At 31.8% G+C, this 16,143-nt stretch overlaps 2 protein-coding genes across 2 annotated transcripts; both read right to left on the reverse strand.

Annotated features, from left to right (window-relative positions):
- Positions 1–3,839: 3,839 nt before the first annotated feature.
- On the reverse strand, positions 3,840–6,544 carry LOC147391891 (GDSL esterase/lipase At2g42990-like). The gene is made up of 3 exons (XM_086460063.1): positions 6,114–6,544; positions 5,548–6,037; positions 3,840–4,229 (listed from the first exon to the last, which is right to left on the reverse strand). The coding sequence occupies exons 1-3, from the start codon at positions 6,477–6,479 to the stop codon at positions 4,036–4,038; spliced, it is 1,050 nt and encodes a 349-aa protein (XP_086316189.1). The 5' UTR covers positions 6,480–6,544; the 3' UTR covers positions 3,840–4,035.
- Positions 6,545–13,080: 6,536 nt separating this feature from the next.
- LOC147391892 (GDSL esterase/lipase At2g42990-like) lies at positions 13,081–15,797 on the reverse strand. Its single transcript, XM_086460064.1, has 3 exons — positions 15,359–15,797; positions 14,790–15,279; positions 13,081–13,501 (listed from the first exon to the last, which is right to left on the reverse strand). The coding sequence occupies exons 1-3, from the start codon at positions 15,722–15,724 to the stop codon at positions 13,308–13,310; spliced, it is 1,050 nt and encodes a 349-aa protein (XP_086316190.1). The 5' UTR covers positions 15,725–15,797; the 3' UTR covers positions 13,081–13,307.
- Between the last annotated feature and the right edge of the window lie 346 nt (positions 15,798–16,143).

The following is a 16,143-nucleotide window of genomic DNA, read 5'->3' on the forward strand; positions in this document are numbered from 1 at the left end:
CATCACCATCACTATTAACATCACTGTCGTTTACCGAATTTTTGTTATGAGATAGATAGTACACGTATGAAGCATATGCAGCATATTTTCTATTTATCAAAATTTTGACTGATTTTTTCAATCCAAAATCAAATAGAACCCGAATTTTTCACGTATCGAATTTTAGTTGTATTCTGAATTGCCAACAAGGGTTACGCCTGAAATCCATGAAAAGATTGTAGGAAAGAACATCTAAATATATATACAAATTTATTAAAATAATAATATAATTTATTTATTTAAATATAAATTTATAAAATTATTGCAAATCTCAGAGACAAATATTATTTTTTGGATAAATATAATTGTTATGAAAAGGTCTATCCTTCGACTCAACGAAGAGTCGATAATTCAAAAATGCCGATTTTTCTGCTTGACAAATCTTTGAAAATATGATGTACTTAACCAGTTTGGACTGGTTCTGTTAGGGTTGGGATCCATGGACTCATGAAAAGAGATTCATAGATAAATAAACAAGCAAATATGATAGTTATAATTAGAAATCCAACAATTAAATGTACCCTAGAGATACATGACAAATTAGAGGATGTGTCTTATCCCAACTGTTTGATCTCATGTTTAACTGTTGAGATTGCATGTTTATAAAAACACAAAAATTAATCTGACTAAAAAGACAAGATCCAATGGTCGCAATCACTTTCACAAGGAACATGTGAACATATTATGGGGGCGATCTATAAGTCATTTTAGAATTATATCCCACATTTCTATCAATCTGTGTGGAACATTCACTTCTTAATTAGCTAGCAGCAGTTACGATGACTTGCAATTTCGTGGAGAAGTGAAATCCAAAAGGCCATTATTAGTGAGTATATGTATTGTTGGTCTCGTCTCTTTGGTGACTGATGTGGCCCACATTGTCTCATTAATTTCCCACCCGAATTTGGGAAAGGATCCTCGTTAGTACTGTCTCCCTGTAGTTACTTGTAGTGACTTTTAAATGATGGAGATTGACTTGTTAGAAAGAAAATTGAACTTCCCAGCCTTGCATAGGTCATGTTGTAGATCAGATCTGAGAAAAAAGACAATGTTTTAAGTCTGATGAGGGTTTGAAAATGGATGGTCCTGAACGTCGATTTTTTAAAGAAAGGGATTTTATGTACTTGTGACATGGCTCTCCCTTAATCGTCAAATCCCACTTTAGAGAACTGTAGGGAGATCGAATTACAGAGGATTTGCTCCCAAACGAATTAAGGTTTCCTCATTGTTAGGTGTTATGACCCTCATCACCATCTAGTGTGCTGTTAGTATCTAGAGAGGCAATTAGTGGTTACTAAGTCCAATAATAGTCTTAGAATTTCTCTGATTCCTGATTTAATTGTTATTTAGTTCCTACATTTTAGAATTTGTTAGTTCATTAGTCTACCCTTGCTTTCTAGGAGATTAGTTAGTCAAGTTATTAGCTTTAGTTATAAATTGTAACCTTGATGGATATATGAAGAAGAAAGAGAAATTTCCGGTAATTTCCTTAGTTAATTAACTAGTTCTAATTTAATTATAAAAAGAAAAAGAAAAAAAAAAAAGAGCACTCTCATCGTTAGGATTCCCACGAGAGGAATCCTCCATAGTATTTTTTTCCTATAGTTCTCTGTAGTGAATTTATATACTAGACAGTTGGAGCTTGGAAAGTAAAATCATCACCACAAACATGTCACGATCATGATGCAGATCAGATATGGAAAAATTAATTAATTTTTTAAGTCTAATCCAAGGTTTTGAAAATAGACGGCCGTTGAACTTCCAGTGTTTTAACAATTGGATTAGTATCTTTGTGACGTAACGCTCTCTCAACCATTGAAATCCACCGCAGGAAACTACAGAGAAAAAGTAGATTGTACATAACGAAAAACTTCATACTAAAGTCTTTTAGTTTTGAGATGGTAGTTAAATTTAATTGAGGTTACCAACCGGTCATTTCCATACCATTTCTTTCCTTGATGGGAGGAAATATATAATATAAAAATAAATAAAAAAAACCTATTCGGTAGAGGGTGCATAGTCTTAGCGAACGAAGAAAAAAATAAGGAATTTTTGGCCTGAGATTTTCAAGGATCTAGGCACCTTTGAGGAGTGCATAGATTAGAACACAATCTATTAAATCATAGGGATTTTGTGTTAAAGAATGAGATTCAATACGGATCGTTGAAGCAAAATACTTCAAGATTCATACATTTGTGGTATCATAGCTTTAGGACTCTAGACCTGGTAGTTGATTTGTGCTTTAAATTTTTTAATGAAATAGTTCAAGATTCATATATTTTAAATAATTATGGATTTTATCTAAAATTTTGATTGAATTAAATTTATTTCTGTGTTGTAAGAATTATTTATTGCCAAAATTCAAGGACAATTTGATGTGTATGGCATGGAACTTTGATTTACTTTGAATAAACACTTTTGAAACTTACGTAGATGAATCTGAAATTTTGCTCTACCCAAAGATCATATATTAGATTGGGAAAAAAGAATTTTGGATCAAAAGTTATGATTAAATCAAACTTTTAGCATTTCAACAAAAAACTGTCATTGACTTGATCTCTAGTCACCATCATATTGTTGAACTACCATCGGTGATTAAATTTAATAGAGGTAATCAACCCTTGATCATGATCTTTCCATTCTAGAGGAAGAAGAAATATCTTGTAAGCCTAATTCACTTTCTATGAATGGTTGCACAACGAGTGAGGAAAAATATAGGCTAAACATATAGGATATTACCCATGTACCAAATTATTTTGGTACCATCAGTTGGATTTTTTATTTTACTTTTAGATCTTATTTAAAGTAATCTTTAGAGTATAGAATCAAATATGCCATTTTTAAAGATTTTATATATGTATAATTTAATTGAAAATTTTAAAAATTATATAATGCTTCTGTGCCATGGTTTTAAATATCTTCCCATACGTCTCGGTATCGTCCACCAACAAGATATATAGACAAGTGCAACGTATCGGACGAGATTTAAATTTAAAGTCACAATTCATTTTTCTCATTGATAAATGAGACAACTCAAACGTATTGGAAAAATAGTCCGAGATGACTCAATCTCATTCATGGACGAGACAAGACATCAAAATGAGTTTTAAAATCATGATCTGTGTCAAACTGGATCATACCTTCCAGTAACGTTACTATATTAGTATTTAGTAATGCTTATGGGCTTACGACATAGATGAAAAACAAGTTAGAACGGGTTATCCACGACTCAAAGAACTTGGTAACCGGCTATAGCAGTAATTATCTTCACTATAATAATGAAAGAAGGTCTAGTACGAGTAATTCAACACCAAAATTGTTTTTCAAAAAATTCATTCTAATTTAAATTTTACCTTACTATTATTAATGTCATTTTCATTAAAACGAATATAATTGCAATTTCACAATCCCTATGACCATGTCAGTTAATTTTTTAAAATCATAAAAAATATCCTTTTTTACTAGGATATCTTCAAAATGGATTTAATTGGTTAATATTTTAAATTATAAAAAATTCCTTATGATATAAAATTCAATGCCAGTATAGTTAGTTTTCTAAAATTACAAAAACATTTTTTTTCTATGTTATCCTCAGAATCATCTTAGTTAATAGTTTAAATTACAAAAGGTCATTGCAATATATTAAATGATAAAATATGATATAAAATTAGATTCTCTATGTGAAAATTTTAAAATCATTTTATCAATAAAGTAATTATAAAGAATATAAACATGAATAAATCCTAAATTATAAATGTGCCACCGACTGATTATAACTAAACCAATGGCAAGGAAGAATATATTAATTGGATACCAACTGCCTCATAAATTTTATAGCTACTTCAATGCTTTGATGTTTAACACTAAAAAATTATAGCAACCACCCAAAGAAGTACCACACCTTGATATCACAAGACCTTCATTAATATTGTTATGCGTCTCTCTCATCACACAATGTACGTAGACACACAAAGATGATCACAACGATGGATGGATTTATAGAAATGTAGCGAAGGCTGTCCTCATCGCGTAATCGGAGGTTAGACGGTTCATCATCTCAGAAGGGTGGAATGCATCCCAAAATATATACTTGTTTGCATCCTTGCACGTAAATGGATTCGATTGATCACATAAGTAACTCATCTCAAATCTTCCTGTTCCACAACATCCTTGAGACACATTCTCGAATCCTACCACCATCACAAATAAATAAATAACCACAATTAAGTAAGTTTATTGCGAGAAATAATTAACATCTCGATGCAATGTTACAATCAAGAGAAAAACCGAGAATATCTCGATTTAGATATTCCAAAATAGTCAGATTTAATTTCGATACATAAATATGAAAATAAAATTAGGTAAAATCATACCATTATATATATAAAGAGAAGTTTCTTGAAACGTGATCAACTTTAGACAAAATTCAGATTCCAGCTCACTATTCATTTTAATTCCAACAACCTAAACGTGCAAGATCTAGGTTTTCAAGTGACGATCTCGCTTATATATATTTTCGAAGTTACAAGTTTGCTGGTTATAAAAGTGATGATCTCGTAGGTTCGCTACTCTTAGCAAGATTGTCACTTTAAAAAAAAAAAAAAAAAAACCCTAGCGAGATTACAATTTCACTGGCTATAAAAGTGACAATCTTGTAGGTTCGCTACTTTTATCGCAATTGTCACTATACAAACTAGCAAGATTGTAACTTTAAACCTGTGAGATCATCATTTGAAAAACCTGTGATCTCGCATGTTAACGTTTTGGGAATTAAAATGAATAGTTAGTTGAAATCAAAATTTTGTCATATTTGACTCACGAAATGGTAATTTACCCTTAAAAAAAACCTGATGAAATAAAGTTATTCAGTGTAAGGTTTAAAATCTTGCCTTGATAGAATGTTTCAATCAGGATTATAATCAACACATCATTGCACATTTAGCCGAAAAAATCACTGTTTCAATCAGGAGGAAAATCAAGACTGTCTCAATTAACACATTCCCAATTAATTATATTCCTAAACAGTTCGGGAGTAATGTTTTATTCTAAGTCAAGATATTCTTAAATGGTAAAACTTTAAATCATGAATATTGGTGCAACGATTTTCAATGATTTAGAGTGTTTCAAACCTAATCATTCTCCAACCAAAGCATACTTAAAAAAAGGTATAGTTACGAAAAAATTATCAACTTTTGATGAATTTACAATTCTGGCTCACTGTTCATTTTAATTACCAAAACGTTAATGATAACAAATTCGGAGATTTTTCAAGTGACTATTTTGCAGTTTTTGTGAATTAAAGTGAATAATTAAAAATAGACATTTTAAACTTGCGAAATTGTCACTTTAAAACCGCGGAACGTTCTAAATTTTTTTTTTATAATGAAAAGTTGATCATTCACGTTTTGATAATTAAAATGAACATTTAGCTGGAATCATAAATTACTCATTTTCAGCTCCCTTACCCTTAAAAAAAGGAAAAAAAAAAAAAAAAAAAAAAACCCTTACCAAACAAGTAGGGTTTCTCAATGGCTTCAAGCAAGGTATCGTACACATTGGAGAACACCAGTTTGATCCCTCTAGCTTCCTTTATCAACTTATTTATTAAACTATTTAGCTTCACATTAAAATCTCTAGCCAACTTATTATGATCTTCCCTACAAGCATGCCCATTCAAGATATTTTCTGTTCTCTCCAATGGCAAGCACCCCATTGCAGTAAGCCCGGTCAATACTATCTTCCTAGCACCCAATCTAAAAATATCCAAAATAAAATTCTCCATAAGCCCAATCAAAAACTTCTGATACTCTTCAATCGAAAATTGTGATGATCTACCAGGAATCGTATAGTAATTCTCCAAGAAATCATTGGTCCCTGCACTAATAATGTACACCGCTTCGCGCAATGTGCTCGACGCCTTTTTCTTCCCCATAAATCCAATTAATCTCTTTTGATAATCCTTAAAGTACACCAATTCCTTCCACATTGGTATCACTGACTGCAATCCAAATTAAACTAACAATATATCTCAATAGAGTAAATTATATATTATTAAGGTGAGAAAATTGACTTACTAGCACATCAGAAGTAGCGTTATCGAATCCAGTTCCAGCCGAGGCGAATGTGACACCAGTCGCGAAATCCTTTATACTATAGGCCGAATCTAAATAGGCAGGTATGGTCGGCTTTAGCCCAAATGCCTCCGAAATGAAATCGGTAGCAATTCGACCATTACAATATCGTCCTGTCGGCTTCCCGCCTTCGAAATCACGACCATAAGGCTGAAAATTACTCTTTAATAGTGTTGGAATAAAATTATTATTGCCCGCATCGACCGATGAGTCTCCGAAGACGATGATAGCTGGAACATTAGCTCCAACATCACAAACAAATAGTAAGAGTTGTATTAAGAGGAGCCATGAGAGACTCTCAGGGACCATTTTTTATTTTTTATTTTTTATTTTTCTGGATTTGTGTGAAAGAGCTGTATGTGTATGCGCACTGCACAGGTTTTAATTGATAGGGTTATATAAGGTAGGTTTGGGAAGTTGAGGAGAGTGAGAGACTGGTAGCTAGATTGATAACACATTTAATTGGTGTGTGATAACTAGTTTAACAAATTGGGGTGTAATATGTAAAAGTTGTGGTGCCAATAGCTGCTCACTAATTTATTGAAGGCCCTATTTACTTAACCAAGGGGGGTACTACTTGGGATTGGGACTTAGCCAAAGTGGAGTTACTGATACTTACCAACCTAACCAAGATATAATGGGCATCTAATTATTATATGATCAAAGTAGTATTAGTACATGGTCAGTCTTTTTATGGGACACTAAACAATTTACGAAAGGTACAACCCTAATCTCGTACCTATACGGTATATCAAACCAAGTCATCACGTACCGTCTAATTGAGTATATTTGAGAAGTATATAGGTGTACTTGAGTAAAAGTGGCTAGATAAATTACATTGCATGTAATAAACCTAAAGTATAGAAACATTCTTATAGGTCACCACTCAAAATTATCATGGGTACTCCCAGGTTGTTCTATTTAATCTATCCAAAAAGTAAGTGGGTAGACCGATCTACATCGCTCAAATTGAACCCGCAATACCTATCCAACTCAATAGATGTAACTGATGAGTCATGTCGATCAATATCAAATTAAACTAGTTAGCCTAATTAGTAAAATGATCTTATGGATTAACATATGGACTGACTAAACTAATTGACTTAAAAATATTAGATGATATGATTCAAGTAAAATATTTAGATCCATTGGATCGAATCAGTTCAAACTCAAATGAGTACATAGTGTCAATCACTTTGTATTGGACAGTTTAATTCAATGGATTGAATATTTTATAATTGACAAGATTGAAATTAGTAAGAAAAATCATATTAAGGGGTGTATCGACTAACACAACCTGGATCTTACTGTTTGAAGATCGTACAATCTTTAATTATGATTTAAAATTTTTTAAGATTCATGATAAATCGACAAATCATCTTCATGTAATATTTTATGTTCTGAATATTTCATCGATTAGAGATTTTAAATCTAGAGGCTTAACTTAACAAATGCTATCAAGATGGATCTTTATTAACAATTGCTAAAAAATCTACTCTCAGGTCCGTAATTAGTAATTTACCTTTGATGGGGTCTCAGGTTATCATTGCACTTAAGCTCAAGTGTCCACCGCCTAGTTGGGGTTCTAAATTTGATCAGTTAGAATGAATGTCAGCACTAAATCAACAATCATAAATAGCCCCAGAATCTAAACTCACGGAGATTCGTAAGATCTTGATAGTCTTCACCACAGAATCTCTTAACATTGTCTGGATGTTCCTTAAAGATTATAATGTCTCAGTCATACTACTTGAAAATAATGTCTCAAGCCCTTAGTGTGTAATATAGCTCATTGTGAGTACTTATCTTTAGTCTTATGAGTTAGCTTAAGTCCAATTTTTTTTTTCAATTCAGTAATGTCATATTTTCTTTAGATCGAGTCCACCATTTTTATTTATATTGAGTCGAGTTAGTTTGTCGACTCTACAATGGCATCTGTCGCCCCATCTGAATTTAATTAAATAAAGAAAAATTTTAAATATTTCGAACGCATTAACAAATTAATTAATAATTTGACTTCAAGGAGAAATTCTTTTAACAAGAAACTCCCCTTCTGAATGAGAAAATTAAAGTCTTGCTCAACTTTTAATCAAGGAAGCAAAGGTCATTAACTTCAAAAAAATAATTCTCAAGAAATTCATATAAGAACCATCCTATCCCCAGAGGAACACGAGGAGATAATGAATTTACTCAGAAATTTCAAAAGACTTGTTCACATATTTTAATGAGGATATGTTGGGTATAAGCTTGGGTGTTGTCCAACATTGAATAGATACTCAACAGATAAAACAGAACTATTGATGAGATTAAAGAAAATATTACAAAATGTATCAATGCTAGACTTCTTAAAATGGTAAAACATCATGAGTAGATTACCATTCTCAGACTAATGGAGCAGTTGAAGTAACAGATAAAAAATCTCAAGACAATCATCAGGAAGATGTGTCAATCGCACAGAGATTGGTTTGAAAAGTTACCATTCACACTGCGGGCATATCGTACCTCGATACGATTTTCACAGGAGACACCTCCTACTTTCTAGTATATGATATGGAAGTAGTCTTACTAGTTGAAATGAAAATCCCATCTCTTAAGGTCTTGATGAAAAGTTAGTTGTTAGAAGCAGATTGAGTCCGTCAACGATATGAAGAAGTATACCTGATTGAAGAAAAATGACTTAAAGCTCTGTACCACATGTAAACTTATTAGAGAAAAGTCGCTCGCACGTTTAACAAGAAGGTCGAAACTTACTACTTGCAAGTCGGGGATTTGGTACTCAAAGATAATTGAACACTTATTTTTAACCCTAAAGGGAAGTTTATACCCAATTGGAGAAATTTATTCATCATCAAGGAAATACTACTTGGGAAAATCATCAAACTTTAAGATCACGATGGCGTCGAATTGTAAGAACCAACAAATTTTAAGTAGATCTAGCGGTACTACATTCAAGGAGGCTATTTTCGGTCAAATTAATTTTCCTGTTACACAAGTCAATATATCCTTGCTTAGCCTTCTGTAACCTTTTTAAAAAAAAAGAACTATCTTCTTCTTTCTCAACCTAATCACCCAACCTAAGGGAGGGAATGTACTTAAACTATGTTTTGGTTTGATCCCAAACAATTAGGGTACGTTGGAAACTTGAGAAGTTACTCCGGACCAGGACACATCAATACTAATAAAAAAAATAATCCCTCACAAAGAGAAAAGAAAAAAATCCAAAGAAAAAAAAGATATTGTCAAAATTGGAAGAAAAATTCAAAAGAAAAAAAAGAAATACCACACAAGGGGCATTCAGATTTTGAGTCTCAAATTACATTTTTTTTTCTCTATACTTAGTTTTAAGTTTACCTATGAAACTTCTCTTAAGTACCGTGCAAAAAAGTAAAGAAAATAGCAAAGTATGACCAGGCAGTAACTCTAAAAGAACAAAAATAAATTAAAAAAAAAAACTTTTAGGTTGAAAATCCAAAATGGCGACTTAGGAAAAAAATTAACGTAAGCTCGTGATGTTGAAAATTCGAAAGGATGGCCTTAGAACCAATCAGAACAGAAAAAAATAATATTTGTAAGCTCGTTAGATCAAAAACCTAAAAAAGCGATCTAGGTAAAAACTAGAGCACGCTTGCTAAATTGAAAACCTAAAAAAGACAATCTAGGTAGAAATTAGAGCAATCAAAAGAAAATCTCAGTTGACTGAAAGTCTAAAAAGACGGTCCCAACCGAAATATTAGAAATCTGAATGATAAAGCTTTATCGATTTTGAATGAAACTCTTAATCAACAAATTTTAATACCCAGCTTAAACCAAGTAAAGAATCAAAAGTCAAAAGTATCTTGTCTATGATTAATATGAAAATTTATGTTTCCCTAAGTGAACCGAACAGGAAAATAAGTGAATTTTATAATGAATCTCAAAAAGAAATATTTTGTTCCCTTAAGCCTAACTCAAAATCTTTAATGTAAAAAGTCAAAATTAAAAGTTAAATTTGTGATAATTAGATATTTCAAACCTTCAAAACACATGGCACTTTCCTTTTCTAAAGAGTGTAGTTTCCCCTTTTACACTAAAGGCATTCGTTTTCAAACTATCCCTAGTGCAATATTCCTTGTCAAACTAGGGGCATTCTATTATCAAGCTTGATCAATTTCAAGCTCAAAGAATAATGCTAACCCTGAATTAAAAGTTACCCTCTTAATAGTAATTTTTGAAAACCCCTAAGGTTCAAAAAAAGTTATAATGCTGACCTGGTATTCATAAAATCCAACTTTTTATTAAAAAAAATAAAAAATTTAAAAAAATAGTTCATTACTCTTTCACCCAGGGTAGGTAGAGTATGACTCCTAGAAAAATTCATTACTCTTTCACCTAGAGTAAGTAAAGTAAGACTCTTAGAAAATAAGTTCATTACTCTTTCACCCCAAGCAAGTAGAGTAGGATTCCTAGAAAATAAGTTCATTACTCTTTCATCCCAAGCAGGTAGAGTAGGACTCCTAAAAAGATAAGTCAATTACCCTTTTACCCGAAGTAAGTAGAGTCGGTCTCCTTGAAAATAAGTTTATTACTCTTTCGTATAGGGTAAGTAGAGTAGTACATTCAACTTTTACTCAGACCTTTCTCAGATTTCATTCAAATTTTTCTTGTGTTTTGCCTAGATTTTATTTTTTGCTCAGTTATCTTACTTAGTTTTTTTCATGAGTGCACAAAATGGAAGCACGTCTTTTCAAAATCATCGTTACACTATTGCACACACGTGTACATTAATTTGCATTAGTTAGGAAGAATTTTCCAAATTAAGGATTTGACACCAGGTTGTACCCTTAGGGAGAATTTTCGAAGACCTGATAACTTTTAGTTCGGGGAGAGTGTTACCCTTAGGGATCCAAATGTCCCGATGATTTGCTGAACCGAATTGTAAAATGAACTATCACTAGCTTTGACATTTGGGTATCACACTATCTACCAAAGTAGATTTGCTATCTAATTTGCTTCAACTCTCTGCTAAATAGGGACATCTGTAGACACCCCATTTTTGCACTCGCGTGATTAATCAACTCGATTGTAACGGTTCCTAATGATAGATGAATATTCTAAAAGTTTTATTTGTTACTAAATGTATTTTCAATGCTCGAATAATATATTTCATGCAAATAAACTTTATAAACTACACTACGTTAGGAAAATATGACTTAAAACATAGAAATCATCTTTTTGAGACAAAAAGAAAATTTACGAGAAAATCACTAAAAATGATCAAATTACAAAAATACCCCTGACATCAAAACATTCATAGAGCTTACATTATGCTTAAGAAAACTCTTTCGAACACATTAAATAATAAACTAAATTCAAATAAACTATTTCGTCAATTTTCATAAAATTTGATAAATTTATCAAAACGACCTTCATAGGGTCTACAATAATTTCACGCCAAAAATGCATAAATAACACAAACCAATATTCTCATTGAATTTCTTACGAAAAATTAATTCCAAAATATTTCAAAACATTGAAAAACAACCTCTCAATTCAAAAGAAGAAAGTCCCCTTTAAGGGGAAAAATTGTAATTTTTCAATCCTAAAATTAAAATTTTAAAATTAATAATTAAAACATTAATTAATGTAAAATGAAATCTTAATAAATTGAATTAAAATTTTTAAACAAATAAATTCAATTAATTAAGTCTACGAGCCAAATTTTAAGTGGTAGCCCATTTATTTAAAAGGGACCCACTAGATATTTAATAAAAAACCTCCATTGAGGGTCCCAAAAGATTTAGAATAATTTAATAAAAAACCCTCTATTGAGGGGTTCTACAAAATTTAAACAATTATCATTCTACGCAAATTTAAAAATTCAAATAAAATCTAATTGAATCATAATCTAAACAACTAAACAGATTAGTTAGAGATAAGCCTTATCTCTAAGAAATCTAATTAAATCCTAATCTTATCATAAAGCTCTTTTAAAAAGAGCTTCCACCACTTAATTTCGTAGGCCAAGAGTAATCCTAAAAAATCCTTCAAATACTTGTCAAAATCCTAAATCTAGAGTCCCAAATCAATACCTAACTTCAATCCTAATTTTTCAACTTAAAAAACATCCAGAAACCTTTAAAACACCTAAAAAAAATTAGTAAAATACCCAGATCTAGAAAATAGGAAGTCTATTCTCAAATATCAGAAGCAGATCAAAAACAAAGAAAAAAAAACGAGTAAATTCATACAAGGTACGTTCACCGTTAGTTTCTAAGGGAACAGATCATCGTACTCAGTCAAGTAAAATGAAAGGTATGTTTTTTTATTATTCTGAATTTAAGCTATCTTACAATGTAAATATTTGAAAAAAGTAGAGACCGATTTTCGATGGACGAGATTGGTACCTAACACCTTCCAATCTTATAACCTGATCACCGTACTCCTAATCTTTTCGTAGTTCCGTGGTCCTGATCTATTTAGAGTCATTTTTTATTCTTAAATTGTAAAACTAGGTAGCGATTCCCAAAATAATAAAAATGGATCCGCACCGACAAATCGAGGTTACTTTCAACCAGTTAATATTTTAAAAACATAAAAAATATCCTTTTTTACTAGGATATCTTCAAAATGGATTTAATTGGTTAATATTTTAAATTATAAAAAATTCCTTATGAGATAAAATTCAGTCATAGTATAGTTAGCTTTCTAAAATTATATAAATATCTTTTTCTATGTTATTTTCAAAATCACCTTAGTTAATAGTTTAAATTACAAAAGGTTATTGAAATATATTAAATGATATAATATGATATAAAATTAGATTCTCTATGTGAAAATTTTAAAATCATTTTATCAATCAAGTAATTATAAAGAATATAAACATGAATAAATCCTAAATTATGTAATAAATTCTAAATGTGCTACCCACTGATTCTAACAAAACCAATGGCAAGGAAGAATATATTAATTGGATACCAACTGCCTCATAAATTTTATAGCTACTTTAATGCTTTGATGTATAACACTGAAAAATTATACCAACCACCCAAAGAAGTACTACACCTAGATATCACAAGACCCTCATTAATATTGTTATGCATCTCTCTGATCACACAGAGTGTACATAAACACACAAAGATGATCACATCGATGATGGATTTATAGAAATGGAGCGAAGGCTGTCCTCATCGCGTAATCGGAGGTTACGCGGTTCATCATCTCAGAAGGGTGGAATGCATCCCAAAATATATACTTGTTTGCATCCTGGCACGTAAATGGATTCGATCGATCGCATAAGTAACTCATCTCAAAGTTTCCTGTTCCACAACATCCTTGAGACACATTCTCAAATCCTACCACCATCACAAATAAATAAATAACCACAATGAAGTTAGTTTATTGCGAGAAATAATTAACATCTCAATTCAATGTTACAATCAAGAGAAAAATCGAGAATATCTCGATTTAGATATTCCAAAATATTCAAATTTAATTCTGATATATATATATATATATATATATATATATATATATATATATATATAGAGAGAGAGAGAGAGAGAGAGAGAGAGAGAGAGAGAGAAATTCCTTGAAACGTGATCAACTTTTGATGAAATCCAGATTCCAGATCACTATTCATTTTAATTCCAAAATCATAGGTTTTCAAGTGATGATCTCGCTGATATATATTTTCGAAGTTACAAGTTCCCTGGTTATAAAAGTTATGATCTCGTAGGTTCCCTACTTTTAGCAAGATTGTTGCCTTGAAAAACACAAACTCAGCAAGATTACAATTTCGCTGGCTATAAAAGTGACGATCTCATAGGTTTGCTACTTTTATCGCAATTGTCACTATATAAACCAGCGCGATTGTCACTTTAAACCTACATTGAGGTCTTGGGCATTAAAATGAATAGTTAGCTGAAATCAAAATTTTGTCATATTTGACTTACGAAATGGTAATTTACCCTATAAAAAAACCCAATGAAATAAAGTTACTCAGAGTAAGGTTTAAAATCTTGCCTTAATTGATAGAATTTTTCAATCAGGATTATATATAATCAACACATCATTGCACATTTAGCCAAAAAAACACTGTTTCAATCAGGAGGAAAATCAAGACTGTCTCAATTAACACATTCCCAATTAATTATATTCCAAACAGTTCGCGACTAATGTTTTATTCTGTCCAAGTCAAGATATTCTTAAATGGTAAAACTTTAAATCATTAATATTGGTGCACCGATTTTTAATGATTTAGACTGTTTCAAACCTAATCAATCATTCTCCAACCAAAACATACTAAAAAAAAAGGATAGTTACAAAAAAGTGATCAACTTTTGACAAATTTACAATTTTCTGGCTCACTGTTCATTTTTATTACCAAAACGTTAATGATAACGAATTCAGAGGTTTTTAAAGTGACTATTTTGCAGTTTTCGGGGTTTTAAAGTGACTAATTGGAAATAAACACTTTAAACTTGCAAAATTGTCACTTTAAAACTGCAGAACTTTCTGAATTTTTGGTCTTTATTTTTTAACAAAAAGGTGATCATTCACGTTTTGATAATTAAAATGAACAATTAGCCGGAATCATAGATTGCTCATTTTCAGCTCACTTACCCAAAAAAAAAAACTTACCAAACAAGTAGGGTTTCTCAATGGCTTCAAGCAAGGAATCATACACATTGGAGTACACCAGTTTGATCCCTCTAGCTTCCTTTCTCAACTTATCTATTAAACTATTTAGCTTCACGTTAAAATCTCTAGCCAACTTATTATGATCTTCCCTACAAGCATTCCCATTCAAGATATTTTCTGTTCTCTCCAATGGCAAGCACCCCATTGCAGTAATCCCAGTCAATACTATCTTCCTAGCACCCAATCGAAAAATATCCAAAATAAAATTCTCCATAAGCCCAATCAAAAACTTCTGATACTCTTCGATCGTAAATTGTGATGATCGGCCAGGAATCGTATAGTAATTCTCCAAGAAATCATTGGTCCCTGCACTAATAATGTACACCGCTTCGCGCAATGTGCTCGACGCCTTTTTCTTCCCCATAAATCCAATTAATCTCTTTTGATAATCCTTAAAGTACACCAATTCCTTCCACATTGGTATCACGGACTGCAATCCAAATTAAACTAACAATATATATATCAATAGAGTATATTATACATTATTAAGGTGAGAAAATCTGACTTACTAGCACATCAGAGGTAGCATTATCGAATCCAGTTCCAGCCGAAGCGAATGTGACACCAGTTGCGAAATCCTTTATACTATAGGCCGTATCTAAATAGGCGGGTATTGTCGGCTTCAGCCCAAATGCCTCCGAAATGAAATCGGTAGCAATTCGACCATTACAATATCGTCCCGTTGGCTTCCCACCTTCGAAATCACGACCATAAGGCTGAAAATTACTCTTTGCTAGTGTTGGAATAAAATTATTATTGCCCGCATCGACCGATGAGTCTCCGAAGACGATGATGGATGGAACATTAGCTCCAACATCACAAACAAGTAGTAAGAGTTGTATTAAGAGGAGCCATGAGAGACTCTCAGGGATCATTTTTTTTTTCTGGATTTGTGTGAAAGAGCTGTATGTGTACGCGCAATGCACAGGTTTTAATTGATAGGGTCATGAAAGGTAGGTTTGGGAAGTTGAAAAGAGTCAGCTAAATTGATAACACATTTAATTGGTGTGTGATAACTAGTTTAACAAATTGGGGTGTAATATGTAAAAGTTGCGGTGCCAATAGCTGCTCACTAATTTATTGAAGGACCTATTTACTTAACCAAGGGGGGTACTGTGGAGTTGCTGATACTTACCAACCTAAACTAATTATTATATGGGCATTGACAGCAATATTGATGGGTTGATCTTTGATTCACCCACTTGTGGGCCTGCACATCAAAAGTCAATCAGATTAGTGGTATCTAATTGTTTTAAGTTGGCCAAACCACAGTTAAGAAAGCGTTGTTGAAAGC

Source organism: Akebia trifoliata, chromosome 11 (genome assembly GCF_017979445.1).
Source record: "Akebia trifoliata isolate Shusen 1 chromosome 11, ASM1797944v1, whole genome shotgun sequence".
Classification (NCBI taxonomy): Eukaryota; Viridiplantae; Streptophyta; class Magnoliopsida; order Ranunculales; family Lardizabalaceae; genus Akebia; species Akebia trifoliata.